The sequence below is a fragment of the Dioscorea cayenensis genome, chromosome 19 (assembly GCF_009730915.1).
Source record: "Dioscorea cayenensis subsp. rotundata cultivar TDr96_F1 chromosome 19, TDr96_F1_v2_PseudoChromosome.rev07_lg8_w22 25.fasta, whole genome shotgun sequence".
In the NCBI taxonomy this organism is placed as follows: Eukaryota; Viridiplantae; Streptophyta; class Magnoliopsida; order Dioscoreales; family Dioscoreaceae; genus Dioscorea; species Dioscorea cayenensis.
In genome coordinates, this window is record NC_052489.1 from 30,389,024 (window position 1) to 30,410,795 (window position 21,772).

General features: G+C 33.2%; 3 protein-coding genes across 3 annotated transcripts; 1 reads left to right on the plus strand and 2 right to left on the minus strand.

Annotated features, from left to right (window-relative positions):
- Positions 1-4,398: 4,398 nt before the first annotated feature.
- Positions 4,399-6,261, minus strand: LOC120250313 (oleosin 1-like). The gene is made up of 2 exons (XM_039259119.1): positions 5,756-6,261; positions 4,399-4,707 (listed from the first exon to the last, which is right to left on the minus strand). The coding sequence occupies exons 1-2, from the start codon at positions 6,002-6,004 to the stop codon at positions 4,576-4,578; spliced, it is 381 nt and encodes a 126-aa protein (XP_039115053.1). The 5' UTR covers positions 6,005-6,261; the 3' UTR covers positions 4,399-4,575.
- A 1,190-nt stretch (positions 6,262-7,451) lies between these two features.
- Positions 7,452-18,934, plus strand: LOC120249379 (protein VASCULAR ASSOCIATED DEATH 1, chloroplastic-like). Its single transcript, XM_039257869.1, is given in 20 exon segments — positions 7,452-7,508; positions 7,596-7,652; positions 8,752-8,802; positions 9,031-9,072; positions 9,074-9,095; positions 10,191-10,288; positions 10,446-10,547; positions 10,982-11,082; positions 11,161-11,327; positions 11,513-11,553; positions 11,632-11,719; positions 12,240-12,326; positions 12,437-12,491; positions 15,150-15,218; positions 15,965-16,056; positions 16,832-16,893; positions 16,986-17,028; positions 17,150-17,508; positions 18,209-18,478; positions 18,846-18,934. Coding segments are annotated over 18 exon segments (1,770 nt in total). The 5' UTR covers positions 7,452-7,508; positions 7,596-7,598; the 3' UTR covers positions 18,446-18,478; positions 18,846-18,934.
- Positions 18,935-20,350: 1,416 nt separating this feature from the next.
- On the minus strand, positions 20,351-21,772 carry LOC120249380 (F-box/FBD/LRR-repeat protein At1g13570-like). The gene is made up of 4 exons (XM_039257870.1): positions 21,765-21,772; positions 21,233-21,688; positions 20,998-21,154; positions 20,351-20,912 (listed from the first exon to the last, which is right to left on the minus strand). Exons 1-4 carry the CDS (start codon positions 21,770-21,772, stop codon positions 20,628-20,630), a joined length of 906 nt encoding a protein of 301 aa, XP_039113804.1. The 3' UTR covers positions 20,351-20,627.

Below are 21,772 nucleotides of genomic sequence, written 5' to 3' on the forward strand. Positions count from 1 at the left end.
TTATCTGCTTTCATTTTTAAAAAACTTGTTTTTGAAATATACAAAATAAATAAGGTTTTCTATAATAAAACATATATTTTAAAAAAATAAAAATATAAAAAATATAAAAATGATCTCCAACAAAAGTGGCCCTAAATTTTATATATATAAAATAAAAATATAAAAGAGATATTAATATTATTGTTGTAGTTCACATTTGAGCTTGAAATAAGCTTCAAAAATTAAAAACATGCATGTTTAGCATAGGGTTTTCATTTCATTAATGTAAGCACCATCCTTATCACTATTACTTTCAATCATCTTTCAAATTGGCCTCACGGTCGAGTTATTTCACAAAGTTCTTTTTACTGAAAAATTCAATGCTTACATTTATATATACATTAAGCAAAAATTGTAATGTTAGTTTTGATTAATTAAAGAAAATAGAACCAAGCATGCATAATTAAATTAATATTTATAAAAATATTAGTTGACATAAAAAGGCCAATAGATATAAAGTTATTATTTCCAATTACATGTTATATATAATATCATATAACACTACATTACCATACAATACCGATTTAGTTAATTTAACTCATCAGCATTTTCTAAAATGTGAAATGTCGCTAATCTTGCTATTGCATTTGAAGACCCTATGTTACATTTTATATATTATTTAGGTATTGCTGCATTTATGCACTTTAAGCTATGAGCTATGACCCTCCTTGTTTTATAAACTGCATTTGTATTTAGAAAATTATGTTAGGATTATGTCTGCAGATAAGTTCGTTAGCTTTGAACTGCTTAGTTTCTTATGAGTGCCAAAGTAATTCTAGTCCGAATTCGCTTATCACTATCAATATAAAATAGAAAGTGTGAGGAGTTTTGACTCGACTGAGTTCAAAAATATTCTCTTCTTTGATCGTTTCTTTTGTGCTTTTTCTCCTGCTTTATTCCATAATGCCGTCTCCATCATCAGTATTCAAGTGTGGCACCTTTGAAGGTATTTGAGGTGGTTTTGAAAAGAATGGTTTGGTGATATTTGTAAGCTATTAACGTTTTCCTTCTCACCATCTCAATCACTTTTAAAACATGGAAGGGTGATCTAATGGCCTTATCTATATACACACCACAAGCCTAAGAATCCATAATTTCTTCTCTTTTCAATCGATTGCAATGCTTGTATCCATTTCTATCACGTCATGGCTCAATTGTATCTTCAATAATTTTATCATAAATCCAAGCAGAAAGATAGTAACTTGGCTGGTATTCATTGCTTTTGGATCTGAATTCCTTCCCATTGGCCATGTTTAAGTAGCATACCAAAACTATAAACATCACACTTCTGTGAGAGATAACACCACTTTTTGATATCAACTCTGGAGCAATATATCCTATAGTTTCTCTCTTGCAACATTGAGTGATACCAGCTATAGTTCTTTGGATATAGTTTTGCGAGGCCAAAATCGTAAACTTTTTGGATTAAAATTACAGCTTTAAAAAGAATGTTATGGGGTTTGATGTCAAAATGTAAAATTTGCATATCGATCTTGTGTAGATAATCAAGTCCCCGAGCAACTCCCAATGCGATATCAATTAATTTGTCTAGAGAGAATTTGTGGTTAAGACCACTGTTGGATGAGAAGATAAACTTATCAAGAACAATTAGGCATGTACGCCATACATAAGAGCTTTTTATGCGCTATCCGAGCAAAAACCAATCGGCTTACTGTACATTTATATATAGTGAATCCTACCAATGGTCGAAACTTCATTGACATAAAATCTTCACCGCATTGTACTTAGAATTCGATCAACATCTTGATAGCAACAAGTCGGTCTCAAGGAAGCTGGCCTTTAAAGAAATAACTGATGCAAAACTAAAACAATATCTTTACTTTTATAGCCTTTAATTAGTCCTATTTATGTTTTATTTTATTTATATTAATTTTTGTTTTTGATCTTAGGGTCTCTTTGCATTTTAGGAGCTTTTTTAGGGTTTCCATTATTATAAATGCTTGTAACTTCTAGTCTAAGTGAATGATCGAATAATTTTCCAAAATTGCAAGTTTCTCTTTTGTTTGATTGGTGCATCCACTACGCCAATAACCGCATCCTCCTTGGCTAAGTTTCTCCTTGAAGTTGTTGGTCATAGTAATGATGTCGGTGTATGAATACAGAGTTGGTACAAGAGTTTGTTGGTTCCTCAAAAATTTTCTCCACAATATCGACGGATATCATCATTTGCACAATTTGTAAGAAATGAAAGCATATATAGTTAATGGCCCAAATACACATCTTCCCAACACTGCAAACACGGTTGAATAAGCAAAACTAAAAATAAGTTATAAACTCGATATTTTTATCTCTTCACCATTATAATGAGAAATTAATCTTAATACACTATTAGAAACCATTGAAATGAGACTAGAGAAGTCTGATTTATACCTCAGCAGTGCTTTGGCAATTTGCACAATATCACCACCATAAAATATAATTGGCATCACAAGATAGTAATGCTTTCGATTGTGATTGTGGATTTCTATATAATAGAGAAATTTTGACTCAATTCCAAACACAATTACTTGAATCCTTTCTGTAGTTGAAAAGTTATAATTGGTGATATCCTGATACTGTGGCCCTGACATGTGTCCCTATCACAAAAGAATTGTTAGTATTAACTCCACTGATTTGGTATGCAAGTATAATATACATTCATATAATCTTTTGGGAGAGGTTTGTACTTGCCACTCTTGGCAAATAGTAAAATTACTTGCCACTCCTCTCAATAATTTTTTATGGTTTAATTAGTGTTAATATGACTTTTTTTTACCCCCATTCTTTTGTATTGTTTTAGCAGTAGCAGTAGTGTGTATGTATATATATATTTCTTATAAAAAGAAAATTCCATAAGGTTATATTACTAGTCTTCATTTTAATAATTCAAGATCGATCATTTCTCCTTTTAAATTGCGTCAGTATTTATTTCAAATTAATTAAGTCTCTCATGACTTCCAAGTCAACCAAGTAATAAGTCTCTGATGTCTTTCAAGTCAACATATATATATATATATATTAAATTAGGTCTCTGAGGACTCCAAGTCAACTATATAATAATATTGAGAAACTAAACTCTTTAACATTAAATTAAATAATGTATGTAATTAATAATGTTTTTTAAATAATGACTTTATAATGTTTTTTAAATAATGACTATATAAAGATCTTAAATTAAATAAGGCATACTACATGACAAATTCTTCCTCAAAGCTGGCATATACTATGTGTGATTGTTGTTAATAGTGTATATTCGAATGAAAAAATTGTAACAAAAATTAAAAATATGTGGCTAAATCATAAGTTAATTTCTAAAACTAGGTGACCAAAATAAAAATACAAAAAAAACAAGAAATTATTTGGGTTGTTTACCCTTAATTATATTACATATTTCTTTGATGCACATGCTTGTGCTATCTATTTTGAGACTTTTCCTTAGTCACAATCTGATCGATCGATCTGTGTGTTTAACTAAACCATCAATGATTATCACAGCAACATATTCATGAAATAGATCAAATGTGGAAGAATACCAAGAAAATTGAATGCAATCTAATCTAAACATCCTATTTCTAACTGGCCCAACATTAGCCCTCCAAAAAGCCCATATCTAAAAACCCAATAACCACAGCCCAAAACTAATGAATAACCTCAGATGTTTATACGAATATGAGGTTTCTTCTTCTTCTTCTTCTTCTTCTTCTTCTTCTAATTAAACCCATTTACCATTTATAATTCATAAAAATTGTTAAAGTTCTAGGATTATTAATTTCTATAACATGTATATATCAGCACTTTCATAAAATTATTATTTATTTATTTTTTATCATGTGGGGGCATGGCATTATCTCAACATGTATAATTTATTTTCCATACAACAACTTTCACAGTAAAACAATTTTTTCAAAAATTAAATAAATAAGAAAAATGGTGATATTTAAAAAATTATCTGAATTAACTTAAATATTTATACAGATGTTTATGTAATGAGGTTTGCTTGACAAATATTTAATATATTGATAAAGAATGCATAGCAAATATTATAGAATATTATAATTTTCTTATTTGAGTTTCTTAATTTATTAATTACGTTACTTTTTGTTAAAGCAATGAGCTTCTTTCAATTAGTTTTTCTTTTTTACTTGAAAAATCTTTACCTTTCAAAATATGTTTGATTTTTATTTATTTTATTAAATAAATTATTTTAGTATGTTTTTTCATTCAGAAATTTAACATTAAGAGAACCTAAAGTATACTTAGCAAATATATATATATATATATATATATATATATATATATATATATATATATATATATATATGTTTATTTATTTGAAATAAATAAAATAGTCCTATTAAATGAAAAACACATAACATGACAAAGCAACATTGTTAAAAATTTTATTTTGTTCATGAAGATGATATGAAAGAGAAAAGATTACCAACAAAAGGACTCAAACTCAAAGTAACACATTCAACAAACATATATATATATATATATGACCAAAGATAGATAGCTGGCTAAGTGTAGCCAGGTTTAGGAACCAGTGTGACCAGCCTGCTTGAGCCGGTTCTGAGCCAATTCCTTCACCTCCCTTGCCTTTGCCGCCAGCTTATACCTTGCTTCATCTAACTGATCAGCACCAGGAGGATGTTTTCCAGTTATGTACCTACATAAATGAGGATTTTTTTTTTTTTGGTGAGTAATTGATCATATTTATTAATATACCAAATATACATTCCTATTATTCTATATAGCAAAAGTTAAAACTTTTTTTTTTTTTGATTTAACATAAGTTAAAACTTGAAAGATAGCTTTTTTATTTTTTTTTAATAGAAGTTCCAAATTGGCTTGGTAAATAAGAATAGTTGTAGGGCATGCAAACAAAAAGCATTGTAAATTACTTTACAAAATTTATGTATATCTAAATTTTATTTAAATTTATTTTATGCTTATTAATGGTCTTTCAGCCTGTCGAGTGTAAAGTTCTGTATGGTGTTCATCTCCGAAAATTCATTTCTGGGAGGACTTAAAGATTGAAGTCAAAGCCCATATAGAATGAAAATGCATGCAAAATGAGCTTGCTCCATACCTAACGCAAGCTTCTCGTATTTTGTCAAAAAATAATTATTTTATGTTTATATGGAAAATTTTGAAATTTCAGGTTTGAACATGCCTCTAAACAAAGACTCAATTTAAGTAAAAATCCTAGAAGATACTTTGAAGGATCAAAAATTTGGTATGGAGGAGTAAAACTAAAGGAATAGCACGCTCAAGGAGTAAAAGAGCAAAAGTTCACTCATGAAAAGGGCTTTTTCTTAAAAGTAAGCTCCTAACAAGATCAGAAAATTTCCTTCTAGTCCTCAAACTTACAACGAACCAAAACTCATCCTTGAGGCACGAAACCTAAAGCAAAATAAAAAGGGTAAAATTCTTTTTAGCTCCCCAACAGATTGAAAACTCCATTTTAATCCTTAAATGTAGCAGCCCATTGAGTACTAAACAAACCCCATTCTCGAGAAAGCAACTTAAGCAAGGCATAATTCCTTTTAGCTTCCCCAAAAGATTAAAAACACTCCATTTTTAGTCCTTTAATCAAACCAGCCATGTCAAAATTCCCTTTTTAGCTCCCCAGAAAATTCCATTTTTAGTCCTCAATCAAACCATCCATGGCCCAAAAAGAAGACCAAAAACGCAACTTGAGTAGCACTAGTACCCTGTACATCCAGTAGAGCACGGAGGCGCCGGCGACGCCGAAGCCACCGGAAACAAGAAACCCAGAGAAAATCAAGCAAACAGTGATGACGGCGGGGATAAGCACAGGGCTAAAGATCACCATCAATGGCGTGGCCACTGTCAGAAAGATCACAGTGCTCACCAGCGTCAGCCCACACAGCATCAGCGTCGACCCTCCAGTCACCACCGCCGTCGCTGCCTTCACCACTTGCTGGTAGTTCTCCGCCATTGATTCAGGACCGAGAAAGAGAAAGAAGAGGATGAGGCGTATATATAGAGGAGAAGGAGAAGGACGCGTGGCAATGGGATTGCATGCGTGGCGAGGAGGAGATAGTGAGGAGGTGACGCGTGGTGTGGTTTTGGTCGACGGTGACGAAGCTTGGGCTTATCCTAGCTCTATTATCTCTGTGCGGCATTTGGTCGAACACCTTGGTGGCATGAGCCGGAGCCTATGGTGCGGGTGGCTGACTCTGCGCGCCACGTGGACCGTCATATGACGACATGGAGGTCATTATGAACCGCACCGACCTCTATATATATACTTCATATTGAAACGGTGCGCGCCTCTCACTTACACTCTTTGGGGCAATTGGTCGAACACCTTCATGGCATGGAATGGTATTCTTTCTCTCTTTGGCATTTTATCGAACACCTTCACTGCATTTTGATACAGAGCCCATAAATTTAAAATAATTTTTATTCTTAGAAAATGTTAAATTATCTTGCCATATCGGATTGATGGCTAAGATAATTCGACTATCCAGACAGTTTCTAATGTAAATTTATATAAAAATACTTATTAAGAGTTAACTATTCGATCGGTTGAAATTTGAATGATATGTGCACAAGACTGGCACTCGTAATATTGTTTTTAGTTTGACTTTCTAGAGCTGTATGGTTATGAAATTTTTAGGTGATCGATAAATTATTTACTGACTTTTCTGTTTTTAAATGGATCACTTATTATTTATTTTTAAAAATATTATTAATAATTTTATAAATTATAGCGGTTCATTCTATAATGAAAGATAAGAGTATGAAGTTTTGATTATGGGTTATTAGTGAATGATCAATTTTTGTCAAATGCTGATTTGATTTAAACGCGGTATTTATTTTAAAAAATTAATAAATTAGTATGGGAGGTGGTGGGGTTGGAAATAAATAATTTATTAAATTTTTATTAAATTGTAGGAAATTATAATTACGTTGCCACGTCAACACATCCACACCTCCATTCATCCACGTGGTGCAAAGTCAAAAGGAAGGGACGAATTTGGAATTTCATAAAAACCTACCGTTGCAGGGACAAGAAAATCACAACAAAATTTTCAGGGACTTTTAAATAATTTAATTCCGAAATATTTAACACCTTTGCCAGCTCATCCTGCAAGTCAGCCCTTTAATATAAGTAACCGACACGCCATGAAATTCCCAAACTACCCCTCACTTCCCATTTGTTTTTCTATTTTGGATTCCTTTGTAACTCGACTTTCAAGAACTTCGAGAACCCCCATTGAAACCCCCGCCCTTTCGTTTTCCCACTTTCTCCAACCATTTACTCCTCTCTTCAACCACCGTTCTCCACCCATGGCCCTCGCCGCCGCTCCGCTGGACCAGTCCCTTCCGAGCATCGCCTTCTAGGGTTGTGTCACGCCAGGACGCTGAGGCCTCCCTCTGAGACCTCCTCCGTTTACTCCGCCGATCCGTCTGATCGCAGGGACGCTGAGATCTTGGTAGTTTTAATTGTGTTTGATTTTTCTATTGGGGGTTTGGAGTTGAGTTTGGATTCTTGGATTGGTTTTTCTTGGTTTTGGACTCAGGCTATGTCCACGCGGAGTGAGGAGTACCGGTTGTTGTTCCGTCTCCCGCCTGACGAGGTGAGTCTCTGATTCTTTTGGGGAATTGTGATGGATTTGTGACTGTTTTTATCCTAAATTTATTTGATGAGTCACTGATAGGAGTGTGAACCTAAATTTTTATTATTATTTTTATAAAAAGTGGATAAACCACAAATTTATTGGAAAAAGAAGTAGTACAAACAAGCAAAGTATAAATTAATTAGAGAAGACTGAACCTAAATTCTTTAGGATTGTTATTCTTGATAAGATTGTTGTTGGAAAAAACTCTTATCTTTGAACAGTTTCATTTTGCATTTTGCTTTGTATTAGCATGCACTGAGTGAGATTCGTCAGGCATTCATAATTTAAGTACCACAGAGGTGGTGAGTTTTTAAATGAATTCTCATCCCTTTTCAAGCAACACTTCTTAAATCTTCAATTGTCAAATGAATTCTCACTTGAATTAGTTGGCACCCTTGTTTGAATTTGTAGTTTTATGCACAAAGAGATAGTCCACTTTATGAGGAACTCTTGGGCTATGTTTGTATCTTGAGGGATAATATTAATGTCATGACAATATGTGGCTCATGAATTTGCTACATTATTCATTTTATTGTTTTTATGTTAAACAAATCAAAGCAGATAAAATTAACTGAGATCTGATTGATATATATTATTATTATTATTATTATTATTATTATTAGTATTATTATTTTTGTGCATGTGCTATGGTTTGTCAATTTGCTGATTGTATAAAGCTGTGTCATTTTCATATTGTGAAATCTGAATTTTCTGCTTTAAGCCAAAAGTTCTGAAGCAGAAAATTCTTTAGTTATGGGAGAAGAGGAGAGGGTCCTACAGATCTTTATCTCAAGGACTAGATGACACTTTTAGTGAAAAAGCAAGATTTTTGGAAATGATTGTCGCATTATTTAGAAGATGCAATTTAGAAAAATATAAATAATGTATGAGCTGCTGAAGATAGCCTTGAGTGAATGAAAAGAATCCTCATCTTATTCCTTCCACTTCCTTTTCCCATGCACTGCTTTTATCTGTTGCTTTTATATATAGTTTTCGGTTTCATGCTTTCTAAATATGATATAATGACCAGATTTACTATTTGTTTGGCATTCGCGAGGTTCTTGTTCAGGATTTCAATTGCGCTCTCCAGGAGAATATTCTTCTCCAAGTATGGTTCATTTATAAATTGGAATTAATAATTGAAATTGTTACACCCGGTGGTTTGTATGCTAGTATGGTCTATTTGTATCACATTCTGGTTTTATATGGCAAAAGTAAAACTTCCCTGCATTCTTTATCGCATGCATATGAAGTAGACATGTTTCATATCTTTGAATTCCCCATTTAAATTTTAGTTACTGTTAAAATTCACTTCTGACCTGAACTTTGCTTGCAGGGCCATATGTATTTGTTTCTTCATCATATTTGCTTCTATTCAAAACATCTTTGGTTTTGAGACAAAAGGTACTTATTGATCCTTCCTACTTCTTAATTAGTTCATAATGCCCTTCATATGGTCTGCTACTATCTGAATACAACATGGTTGCAATTCTTTTCCATCAAGTATTTTTGGGCATTGAACTTTTCAGGCTCTCAGGTATTGAAGGGAGGGATTTGGGTACAATAGATGGCCTCACTGTCTTATTTCCTTAAATATTATCTTAGATTCATTGTAAGGTTTTTTCTTAAGGGAGTTAAATTTGGCTGGTCATAATCTGATGACGGAGAGGCATTTGAGATGATGAAGCCTGACAAGATAGGGGATATTTGTAATCAACTTAAGAATGAAAGCCATCTATTGTTGAAGTACTTAGCTTGAGTTAGAACCTTGCTTTTTCTTGGTGGAACTTCACAGTTAATTGTAGAATTTAATGCCAAAATATATATCCATATATAGAAAAATGTTATTTTATTTATTTATTTATGTTTTGAGAAAGTGGGTTATTGATCATAGTATGAGGTGACCTTAATACACTATATCCTCCATTTGCATTTATAAAAGCAAGGAGTAAAATTGTCTAGAATTATAGCATGCGTTTGAAATTTTTGAATATCTACAAGTTACAAAGCCACTTTTGGAAATGCAAGTGTGATAAGTGATAATTATACTTTTGAAATTTATCAAAAATCTATAACTGGCCTTTCTTTATACTTTTGCATGGGGGCAGCCAACACGGAACCAAATTTTAATAATGAATGACCTCTATATCACAATGTAGTATTTAAATACTTTGCATATATGAATAGCAAAAGCTGCCCTTCTTAAATGTCTAATAAAAAGAAATGTTTTTTCTCATTTTTGGCATTATTGCTTCTATAGAGAATTTCCTTCTCAATTCTAGTTACATGCGCGACACTATAGAAAAACTAACTTCCTTTTTATTCTTGAATTTTTCAGAGCTGAGAGTTTAGTTAGGAGGGGGAGGGCTAATACTTGATATCACTATAATGTCTTTAAAATACCAAGTACTATTGTTGATTGGTTGGTTTTCACACTTATGACCTGTAGTTTACATTTGTGACCAATATAATGTACTAATGTCACCTTTTAATTGCAGAAAACAATTTCTTTTCTTGAAGTCTCGTGTGTGCGCAAAGCCAAGACAGCTGGAATTTTTCCTAATGCAATAGAAATATTAGCTGGAGGGAAAAAGGCAAGAAAGTTTGGACATTTACAACTGCTTTTATTTAACCGATGAAAACCAAATCTGAACTTGCCTTTAATTTAGTTGGTTTTTCTGAAGTTGATCATTTTCATTTGTATTCTGTTTTTTCCTTGATCGGAGTTCATTTTGTTGGCTTAATTGGCAGCACTTCTTTGGTTCTTTCTTGTCCCGTGATGAAGCTTACAAGCTCATAATGGAAGGATGGTCGCAACATGACAATGATGCTAAGGCCATCTTTGATCAGCAGGTATGCAATTTTCTAGTCTTCCTCTGAATGAACCATGTATGTGTTTCAAAACTATGATTATGAGTTACTTTTCATGTTCAATAATCTTGAGAGTACTTTTCATTATCAAATATTGGTCCCCCGCCCCATTTGGGTTCTAGGCAATTTAATTTGACGCAACACTAAATTATTTCATTTAATTTGAAAGAAATCATCATGAAAGGATTCCTCTTATGTTAGAGATCTATGTATGTCATTTCTATGCTTCTAATCAATAAAGTATTTAGCTTGTTCTGAAATCATATGGATAGTTGAAATTTTTACCTTGCATTTTGTGATCTTAACATCATACCTGATTCTTAAGGATTTTCTCACAAGTGGAATTGAACTTTTCTCTTAAAATTTAACTTCCTTCACAAGACTTGCTATAATTTATATGTCATTCTATGCTATAGGATATGAAATCTGATGTCAGCAGCTCCAACAATAGCCTTGCTATTGTCGAAATTGCACGAGGATCAACACCACTACTGTCTGACTCCTTGACCTCAGATGGGTTAGTGTCAGTTAAAATACTCAAAATTATTTTATAATGGCGACCATTTTATTGATTTATTTCTTGCCTTTGCATCAGGAATATGAATGCTAATATTTTGGGTGAGTGTTTACCTTCTAGCGGCGAAGATGGCATTATTGTTCCCAGTAGACTTGTTGAAGTCAAAGAAAATGGAGAAGAAAAGGCTGAGCATTTATCTACTGGCAACCTGAGCTGGCCAGTTGAGGATGTGGATGCTCCTAATGGTAAGTTCACTTTTAACATGTTCCTCTATCATCAGAAATAGTCAGACTGTTTTTCTCACTACTTTGGTTTCCAAAAGATGTATAAGTTCCCTTTTTATTTGACTGCATTATTGTGCATAGTTCTCCCTGTTGTTTTAATTAACCATGATTATATTAATTTTAAAGTTTTATTTTGTAACCTGCAGTACCGGAATATTTTACACTAGTTGCGGAGGCAAAGTTCTCGGTAATGCAGTGGTTTCTCCTTTTGATTTATTGTGTTTATTTGTTTTTTATCATCAAATGCTAAATATATGGTTCATAGGTGTGTGCAGAAGTTTTTTTTACTTTATTCTTCTCCAATAATGCTGCTGAGTTTCTTGAGAACTTCCGTAAGGGATGCGGAGACAAAGGTGATGTTCATTAATATGCTGTAGTTTTATTTTCCTCCCTTATGAAAAGGAACTTTATCTTTTCTGCTTCCATTTTAGTTATACAGTTTGTGTTTGCCTGCTTTTAATGACTGAATTGTCTTGGGATTTGTGGTTAAAAAAAGATAAAATAAATGAAATATTACCCTGCCTCTTTCCCACTTGGTTCCATTTTAATTCTCCTCCAACCCCATTACACTCATCACATCCACTATCTTTGAGTCCTTTTGGTTGCATTATATTCCAGCAATCAATGAGATTGGAGTTGTGATATGAAAGAATGAGCATTTGAGATATTTTTGTGGTTTGAGAAAGATTGAATAAAATAAACAAGATGACTATTGGTCAGCAATGGATTTGGATTACACATAGAAAGACGGAAAATAGAGGTCATCCTAAAAGAGATGTATAGCTGATCTGGCCATAGCAGTGGTTCTCAAAATTGTTTGCTTTCCTGGGTGATTATCAATTCTGACCGTTTATATTTTTCATCATCTTTTAGAGTTTCAGCACACTCTCTGGCACCAGCATGAACAGTTCAGATATACTCGTGATATATCATTCCTGCATCCAGTCAAAATATATCTTGGTATGTTGAAATCTTATGAAATGTGATTGAAAACAAAGCCGAGTTGACTTGTTTTGATTCAATTGTAGTTACTTGTTGCCTTAATTTTGGCTGCATTATTTTTATTCAAGGTGCAAAGTTTGGTCGTTGTCAGGAGGTCCAAAAGTTTCGTGTCTATAGGAACAGGTAATGTTATTTCCATTCTTTCCATGTAATAAGATCAAGATAATGACTGTTTGTGCTACTGAGCCTGTTATATCTTAGTAATGCAAAGAGTTACCAATGATATAGTCAACACAGGAGGTTTAACCCTGTAATGTGGATGCTTGTATAGTTCACAATTTAACATAACACAAATATTGAGAGGCTTTGCTTTGGTTGTAGTTAACTATGTACTCTGAATCTTGACTTAGATTAGAGGATTTATTTTACTTTGCACCCATCAAAAGAGAATGTGTTGGTTTTGCCTGGATCACATGCCTTATGTTTTGAGATTGTCATTTTTCTTCTGCAGGTGATGGTGTTCATCCTTGTTCCATTTGATGTGTGGTCATTATAGAAGTTCTCATTGTATTATCATTAGTTATTTTGACATTTTTTATCTTGATCAATTTTTCTATGTCAATAATAACATAGATAAATATATTAAATTATAAGGGCAAAGTTTTTATTAAGCATTCTCCTTTCTTGCTTATGTTTTCAAAATGAAGCTTTTGTGTTTTCAACGTGAAGTTTTTTTTCTTTGTTGTCTGTGACGAAGTCTTCTTAATCAGTGGATACTGTTTTGTCCTCCAGATGGGCAGTAGTAACCTATTAGATATATGCAATATGCTATAGTCATCTCTCTCCTCTTATTCTTGTTTGCGTGAATAAAGACAATTTGATTTGCAATATATTTGAAACTCAATTTTCTATATATTCTTTAACATACCTGTATATGGTTGGATGGACTGATCATAAATTGTTTCTCTATTTTTACTGAATTTGCCAAGCATTGACTCCTTGTTTCAACTTATTGGATGTGAAAACAAAATCTTTATTAATAGTCATGGACTCATCATCTGTTTTCGACAAGAAAAATGGTGCTAACTTGATTTATGTCATATTTGAACCTTAATTTTCTAGGTATTTTTAGTCTATTTGCATATAATCAGATGCACATTATATAATGTGTCTATTATTTTAAAATGTGCAAATCATTGATTCCTTTCTGCAGTAGCATATTGGGTTCAAAACAGAAGAGTTGCCTAGTTTCTTCAGAAACTGTGAACTGTGTGCCATCTGCTTTCTTGATTCTTTAAACAGAGACCAGATGGAGAATGAAAGAAATTTTCTAATGTATATTATTGAAGTTATCTGAGCTAGTTATATACAAGAAAAGCTATTTCAATGTAAAGCTTACAATCTGGTAATTATCAGAACTTAGGTAGCAAGAAATCAGGAAGTAATCCCAGGAAAATAAGGAAAACATGGAAAGAAACAATATCCTTAAAATTTCTCCTAAAAATTTGGAATATATTTAATAAAACAGCAACACCCCCCCTTAAGCTGATGAATAGATGTTCATCATTCACACTTCAAAACTTTGTCTAGGCAGCCCTTTCTTAAGAACATCAGTTAATCTGTTGTTTGGTGAGCATATAGATTATGCAAATCACACCGTCTTCTATCTTCTCTTTAATATAATGTTGGTCTTTCTCAACATGTTTTGTTCAGTCATGATGAACCTGATTATGTGCAATACTTATTGCTGCATTATTATTACAGAATAGTTTCATAGTTCCCATAACTAGGCACTCTCAGTTCTTTCATCAATCTCTTAGAACAAAGCGTCTTGCACATTCTCTGTGCAAGGGCTCTCAAAGCATTGTACAATAACCTGATGTGGACCGCCTATCTTGAGCTGAAACTGCCCTGCATCAACAAATGCCTGCACATTTTTCTTGAAAAACAAGCCCTGACATGGACTAGATTTTAGATACTGCAAGATTTGATTGATTGCTTCAAGATGCTTTTCTCACGGAAAATGCATGTACTGGCTGACTACACTTAACAGCAAATGCAATATTTGGTGCTGTTTTTACATCTGTCGAAGAGCTGAGGTTTTCATTTACCTCAAATTATCAACATAATTGACTGAGACCAGTCAAGAAAATTGGTTCCATTGCGTTTTTTGTTGGGTTATTTGGAGAGAATGGGTTTCCCTGGAGAAGGAACTACAAATGAACACATACTCCTAGAAGGTCTAGACGACACCTCCAAAGAACCCTCTAGAGTCACATTCTCCATGGCTGTTTTAGCCAATAATGATTAGAGAACCTTAACCCATCCAATGCCATGCAAACAGAGAATGAAAAGAAATCCTCTGATGTATATTATTGAAGTATTCTGAGCTAGTTATATACAAGAAAACATATCCTAATCTAAAGCTTAGAATCTGGTTAAATTTTCATATATTAGGTAGTAAGAAATCAGGAAATAATCCCGGGAACATAAGAAAAATATGGCAATAAATAATATCCCTAAGCTAACTCCTAAAATTCTAGAGTATACTAAATAAAATAAATTGATGATCTGTCAACAATGACTATTTTCTTCTTCAAGTGAGTTCTTGGTTACTACTTTTAAGATGCTGAAAATGCTAACGTTTGTGTTCCTTGCCTATGCACTTTTAAAGTTGATGGATAATAATTGCATTCCAGTTCTCTGGTGTGATAACTTGTGTGTTTGTTTTCATTAGTTTGTTGCATGCCAGTTATTGTTCAGAGTCTTTTGTGATAATATTGTATAATATCAGTTTCGTTTGCATATATCTTGACTGCTAAATCTTCTATTGTCCACCAGCCATTTAGTGATTGAGACATCACAGCAAATCAGTGATGTGCCCTATGGTGACTACTTCAAAGTAGAGGTGCCTCTTTTGCTCTATAAGTAACTTTATTATTGTGATAATTGTCTAGATATATTCAGTGAATTTCAGTTGTAATGCATTTAGTAGTGTTCACTTTACGATCTTTTTTTTTTCATTAGTTGAAAGGTCATTACCTTTTTGTCGAACTTGGATGGATTGTTAATGTTTTATGCTATGCCAGCATTGAATTAATTAGGATGTATTTATGAGGCAATTGTAAAATGTAGACAATAATGAAAAACAACATAGTTGTTTAAATTGTATTGTGAACTTTGGATTTTGAACAACTTGAAAATCACACTAGATTACCACTGAAGGACATTAAATGTCAAAATAACTTTTTTCCTTAAAATTTCTTTTTGACTGAAGAAAATCGCTGAATCACCCTTTTTCTATTTGTTATCATTTTCTTTGGAGTATGAAATGGCATAATCACATAATTAGTAAATGTTACCTTTTGATCAAGACTTAGGTCTCGAGTATAGCTAAAGTCATGTTTTATAAAGATCAGACCAAGATTTGCAGGATTTGTAACTCTTTAGTCTTCTAGCCATGTTATATATCTGGCTTCTTTGAATGTTCTTTGGGCATATTTATTTTCGTTGTTCTTCGAAGTTACATCTTTTGAAAGCTTATCCTGCACTTATATTTTGCTGATTTCTTATTGGTTTAAAAATTAAATGTCAATTAAACCTAGTAAAGTATTTCTTTGTATCGTCTTTATATAGCCGCGTATATGTGTGCATAGGATATGGGATGTGCAGCAACTCAGCGGTGAGACTGGCTGCATTCTCCGTGTGTATATTAATGTGGCATTCTCGAAGAAAACCATGTTTAGAGGTTTGTCCTGCTGTGTCCCTGCAATTTCATCATTAATTTACTGAATACCAAGACATTTTTCTTGTTCACACTTCTTGATAGGGAAATATGGTAATGATTTTAGTGTGAGGTTAGAAGCAAAAGAGTCAAGTAGGAATAAACACAGCTGCAATGTTTGGCATAGTTATGGTTTTAAAATTAGATGCAACTGACTGGCACTGCTTCAGAATTCAACAAGAGATGGTGTTATCTATGTACTATGAAGGCCTCTAGTTTCTTTAAAACTGCCTAGTGACTCTGCTTGAACAACTGTTTTGGCAATTCACTGCCACATTCGGGTGCCTGCCTGAGTTTCCCACAATTAGTGGATTATAAGCTTCTGATTGCATACTTCTCCTTAAAGGGGTATGTTTGCTCCATTTTTACACTCACTGATTCATGTCTTTTTGATACTTACAAGTGTAACTCCAACTTTTCTCTTGTTTATGTTTATGAGTGACAGGATCTGAAATGCTAATGTCTGATACCACCCAATTACCAGTAACCAAGAATCCCTTAGTTTTTTTCATCTTTCCATCTCAAATATCAGGGATTTTTGCACTTCTTAGCCATTTTCTTTATTTATTTGATGAAGAAATATAGGAACTGAGTTCTGTAGCAAAAATCCTTCATTATGTTCCAAATATCTAATATTTTCTTGTAATCCTCATTCGATTAATTTTTTGAGTTTTTTTTTCTTTGAAAGTTATGGACTTGTACTTATACTTGAATGCCCCTTGCACAACTGTTTTCACAGGCAAAATAGAGCAATCAACAAAAGATGAATGTCGAGAAGTTTATGCGCTTTGGATTAACAATGTACCATTTTGCTGCTTGCAATATATTTTCTTTTTTCCGAAGTCTATTTCTTCAAGGAATGAAGCTTATTTAGATTGTTAATTATGCCACAGGCAAATGATTTGTTGAAGCAGAAGAAAGATGTAAAACTGGAAGGTTTGTCATCTTGTAGTGTTGTCTGTGCGTGTTTCTTATCCATTACAAAGAAAATGTGTAGGCTCAGAATGATTTGTTACCCTTTATATACTAACTCCTGGAATTTCTGTTCCGAGAACAGACACAATTTCCACTAATGTTGGATTGGGTAGCTCTTCAGAGCCAGCTGGAGATTTAATGCATAATGTGATTTTTGAAGAGATCATAGAAACTGTGTCTGATAAGATCTCTCCACAAAGTGAAAGCCCAATGACAGTGAACCTTGAAAAATGGAGATCAGCATTGGTCATTTTCAGAGAAGCATGGGCTTCACTGTGTTCATATTGTGGCAGTCAAAGTCTTCTTCCCTTCGTAATTGCTGCTGCATTTCTTGCAGTCCTCATTTTGATGGAGTACGGTATAGCCATTCAATCAATTGAGCAGCATTTAAAACCATATTGTCTTGTTTTAACCAGAAAGTTTTCTTTTTCCATTATTTGTGTAATTTCTGTTTCATTTGATATTAAAATTGGTCCATGCATAAGATTCATTACTACATTAGCATCTTCCCTTTTCTGGTGGTTTTATAAGGGATGGAGTCTTCAATTCAAGGGCTAGTCTGAGGGTTGGTCTAGATATGGCCAAGTTATGGCCAGCAGATTTGATTGTTATCATCTCCTAGGTATGGGTTAGGGTTTGTGGTCCAGTTGAATTTTCTAAGCCAAAACTTGTACAAGAGTGCTCGAGTTAAAACACTGTCACATGGAAGAAGGAAAGCCTCTAAGAAGCTCCACTAAGCTATTTCTCTTAAGCCCCTCCTGTTGGATTATGTGAGTCAAAGAATTTAAGGAAAGAAAGATATTTGTGACCTTTAGGAAAGAACTGTAGAGAAAGTTTGTCTACAATTCAATTCATTTTTAGGAGGGATTAGAGAACAACCATATGATGGTGGTGTTTGTCACAATTGGTGATACTACATTAATAAAAGCTTTTGATGAATGTCTCAAACTGAGTCTAGATGCACCAAGATACTTTTTATTAAAAACTGCACTCAGATAACTTTTCTGGTATTAGATGCAATATTGTGCATGGAAATTGTTATAAACTTCCAGTGAAGTTGAAGTTTAATAAGTTGATTAAATTTTCAGATCTTCTCCAATTGCTCTGAGTTTCCTTTTTGGTTTCTGTTTGTTGCTGACAGGTTAGCATCATAGTTATACTGACAAGAGTTCCTGAAGTCCGCATAGTTACCGAAGGAAACTATATAAGCGGCCCTGGTAGTTACAATTTAGAGAATGCAGAGTGGTTGGAGAGACGTTTCAACTACCTAAAGGAGGAAATGCTTATGTTAGAAAGTAGGATGGAGAGGATGCGCCATGAGTATACATTGTTGAAGGCAACGCTACAAAGCATTGAGAAGTTAAAACCCAAATCATAACAGTCCCTTATGTTATCAAGCACACAAATTTAGGTAACCTTTCTTTCTTTCTTTCTTTCTTTTTTGCATGCCAAATAATATGGAAAATAGTTTCCTTTTGTCATCATATTTCAAATTTACACCAGGTCAAAGTTTGCTGAATGTAAGTCTATACTGCAGGGCAGCATTTAGAAGCACGTTTGTGCTGATTTTGAAATCAATCTTGCTCAATATTGTTAGGTCTAGGTCTAAAACCCGCGCGGTTTTAACTCTGATGCCTATGAAAATTACACTGGCTTGGTCTCATCCAATACATGAAATCAGATTAAATCATGTAAGCATAGAGGTTTTACACTGGTTTATTTCACTTACTTAGCTTACTAATTTGTTTATGATTATATTGCCCTTTTTTGTATTGTAGGGGGCATGCCGGACATTCAGTTCCTGTGGAAATACTACACTTTATACTCCTAAAGGAAAGGCTTGCCCTCATCTCTGTTTAAATTCATCTTGGTGGTATAGTTTTGTGCCTTCAGTTCCTTTTATGTGTAAAATTCCCACTTTGTTTCCAAGTACTAATATATGAAAAGTCGTAAATCTCAAAATTGTGAATATAACCCTCAATTAAATCCTTACAGTAAACAGGGGATGATATAACCCAATTGATGCAGTTAACCATAGTTTAATTTCCTCTTTATTGGGGGTTCTCATGATTTCTATTTGATTGATAATATGCACCATGATGCGCTTATTCATGAAATTTAACAAAGTTTTTGTGCATAGCTTTCAATTTTGATTTTATTTTTATTTTGTATAAAATGCGATAAGTGTTGTCACGTTGTAGGGTGTGTGTCCTGTTGAGTATAAAGTGTGTGTACTGACCTGAAGAAATCGAGCATCCAGCATATATGCATCTTTATCCGATGATGTGAAATTGAGTTGCAAATCTAATTTATAATCAGGGATTTGTTATCCCTGATTTTTGTTATCATTACAATGTTTGAATTTGGGATTTTTTTTAATATCCCACACCAATGTGTTTTCTACTGAATTTTGAATGATCCACGTCAATGGTTTTAATTTGATTTAGTTAATTTCATTAACTAAAAGTTGAAGAAAGATCTGAAAGGCAAATATAAATATAAATCGTTATGTTAGGATAGTCTATTATTCTCAAAATATTCTTTTATTAGTAAACGTAATATTTTAAGAAATATAGGATGTATATAATAAATTGCTATATTTGTCAAATTTAATGAGTAATTAAATATTAATAAAAGTGTGTTGACTTTATAACTCTAATACAAGCCTGTGTGTGGGTGAGGAAAGAAATTGATATTTAGTATCATTATATGTTAATCGAACTTTCGAACTTTGGAATCCAAACCACGAAGAAATACATTAATTTAGAGGGGGCTTGGGATAAAAAACCCTTCCCAATTGAGCTAGCCTTAAATCAAACATTGTTAACTCTCCTTATTAACAGAAAACCAGGATCTGGACATGGACACACACAAAATTGAAGGAAAAAAAGGAAAAGAAAACTCTAATAATTCAAATGTAATTCAGACGTAGTGGAAAAGGAAAAAAAATCAAGAATTATAAAGAGAAGAACCCAAACCCTCTCTTCTTCCCATCACGGGGTGAAAATTATCTGGGCTGGATTTAAATTTAACTGTTTCCAAAACTTTAATTTTAGAAAAAAATAATAATAATAATAAAGGGGAGAGGTTATTAGTTATTAGTGATTTTTTTGAAATTCTGTTGTTTTCTTACCTGCCATTCAAAATAAGAGCTTTTGAGAGAAAAATAATCATTTAAATTATATAGAGAAAAGTGTTCCTTTAAAAGCTCAAAAACATCACTTATTTTATGTATAATTTAAATAAAATAAAATAAAATTTAATTTAAATGTTTGACCTTATTCTTATAAAAAATGTTTTCTTTTATAATGAAAAGAAAGCAAGCCCCAAACACACCAACATGGTTGCCTGAGAAACATATCACAACATTGACCTCTCTTTTACAAAACCAAAGGGCAAAAGAAAGATAACAACATTGCCCAAACACTACCTTTGAAAGAACAGAAGAAAACAAAAAATATCGAATTCATGGGAAAGGTTTATTTTCAAACCTTTTTCTGTTAAACATTTTTTCTTTTAACTTTTCTACATCTACACTGAGCTGAGAAAATAAAACATCCTCAGTCCAAGCATATAATTTCAGCTTGGGTTGAAGCTCTTCGAAAACGCATTATTTCCTTGAAAATCCTTGCATCTTCGTGAGGATCGGTAATTACTCTTATGTTTAATGTCTCCAGCACCGGCGCATTTGCTAGAACAAACTTTATGAAGTCCAATTCAGGAATCTCACCACATATTTCGACCAGCTTCATAGTTCGGAGATTGTTGAACTTGAAATCCAAGCATCCGTTTCCATTGCAAAAGCTTTCAGCTGGAACAATCGCCATTGAATCATCAGAATCAGCCTGCAAAATGAAAAAAAAATAAAGAAAAAACTTGAAATATACTGGCATTCAAATAATTAAGCATACATTGGTTTCGAGTTCTTACCTCTAATTTCAAGGTCCGCAAGACCGGAGAACTTCGAAAGAAGCAACAGATCATCAAGTTATGTCTCAGGTCTTTGAAGTTAACCATACTAAGGTATAGTTTAGTCAAATAATTGTAAGTCGGAAGTTTTTCTAATATGCTGCCTTTGGCTAAAACCGCCATAGAAATTGAGGAGAAAAATTAATAGTCATATGAAAATGCACCCGGGAAGTCGGACTTGATAAGTTTATTTACCTCGAACATGTTAGTCTGCAACTCTAATCTCTCAATTTTCAGAACACCGCTGAGAGATTTCTTAAAATTATGATATTCTCCATTCTGCGCAAATTCATCCTCGAAATCTTCTTCATTATCATGATCTTCTTCTTCACCATCCTCCAAGCCAACAGATAGAGTAGCTAATGATGGGGTATTTTCGAGATCTATATCTTCAAAGAACCCATTCACAAACAATTCTTTCAGATTTGGTGCATTCACCTTGAGATGAGAACAACCATAGAAATCAGAAAACACCAATTTCCTCAGAAGCGGGCAGTTGGATATCAAACTCTCAAAATATTCATCAGAAATGGTAATATCTTTAAGAACCAGAGTTGCAAGGTTGATGAAGCCCTTGGAGACGCAAGGAAGAATAAATTCACAATCTTGTAATTCTAAAAACGTCAATGCTTGCACAATTGAAAAAGAGTCGCTGGTAACTGGTGGTAGAGCTGGTCGGACAAAAAGTTGAGAATCAACCCCTTCAAACCATTTCTAGATAGGTAGACTCAGCCAT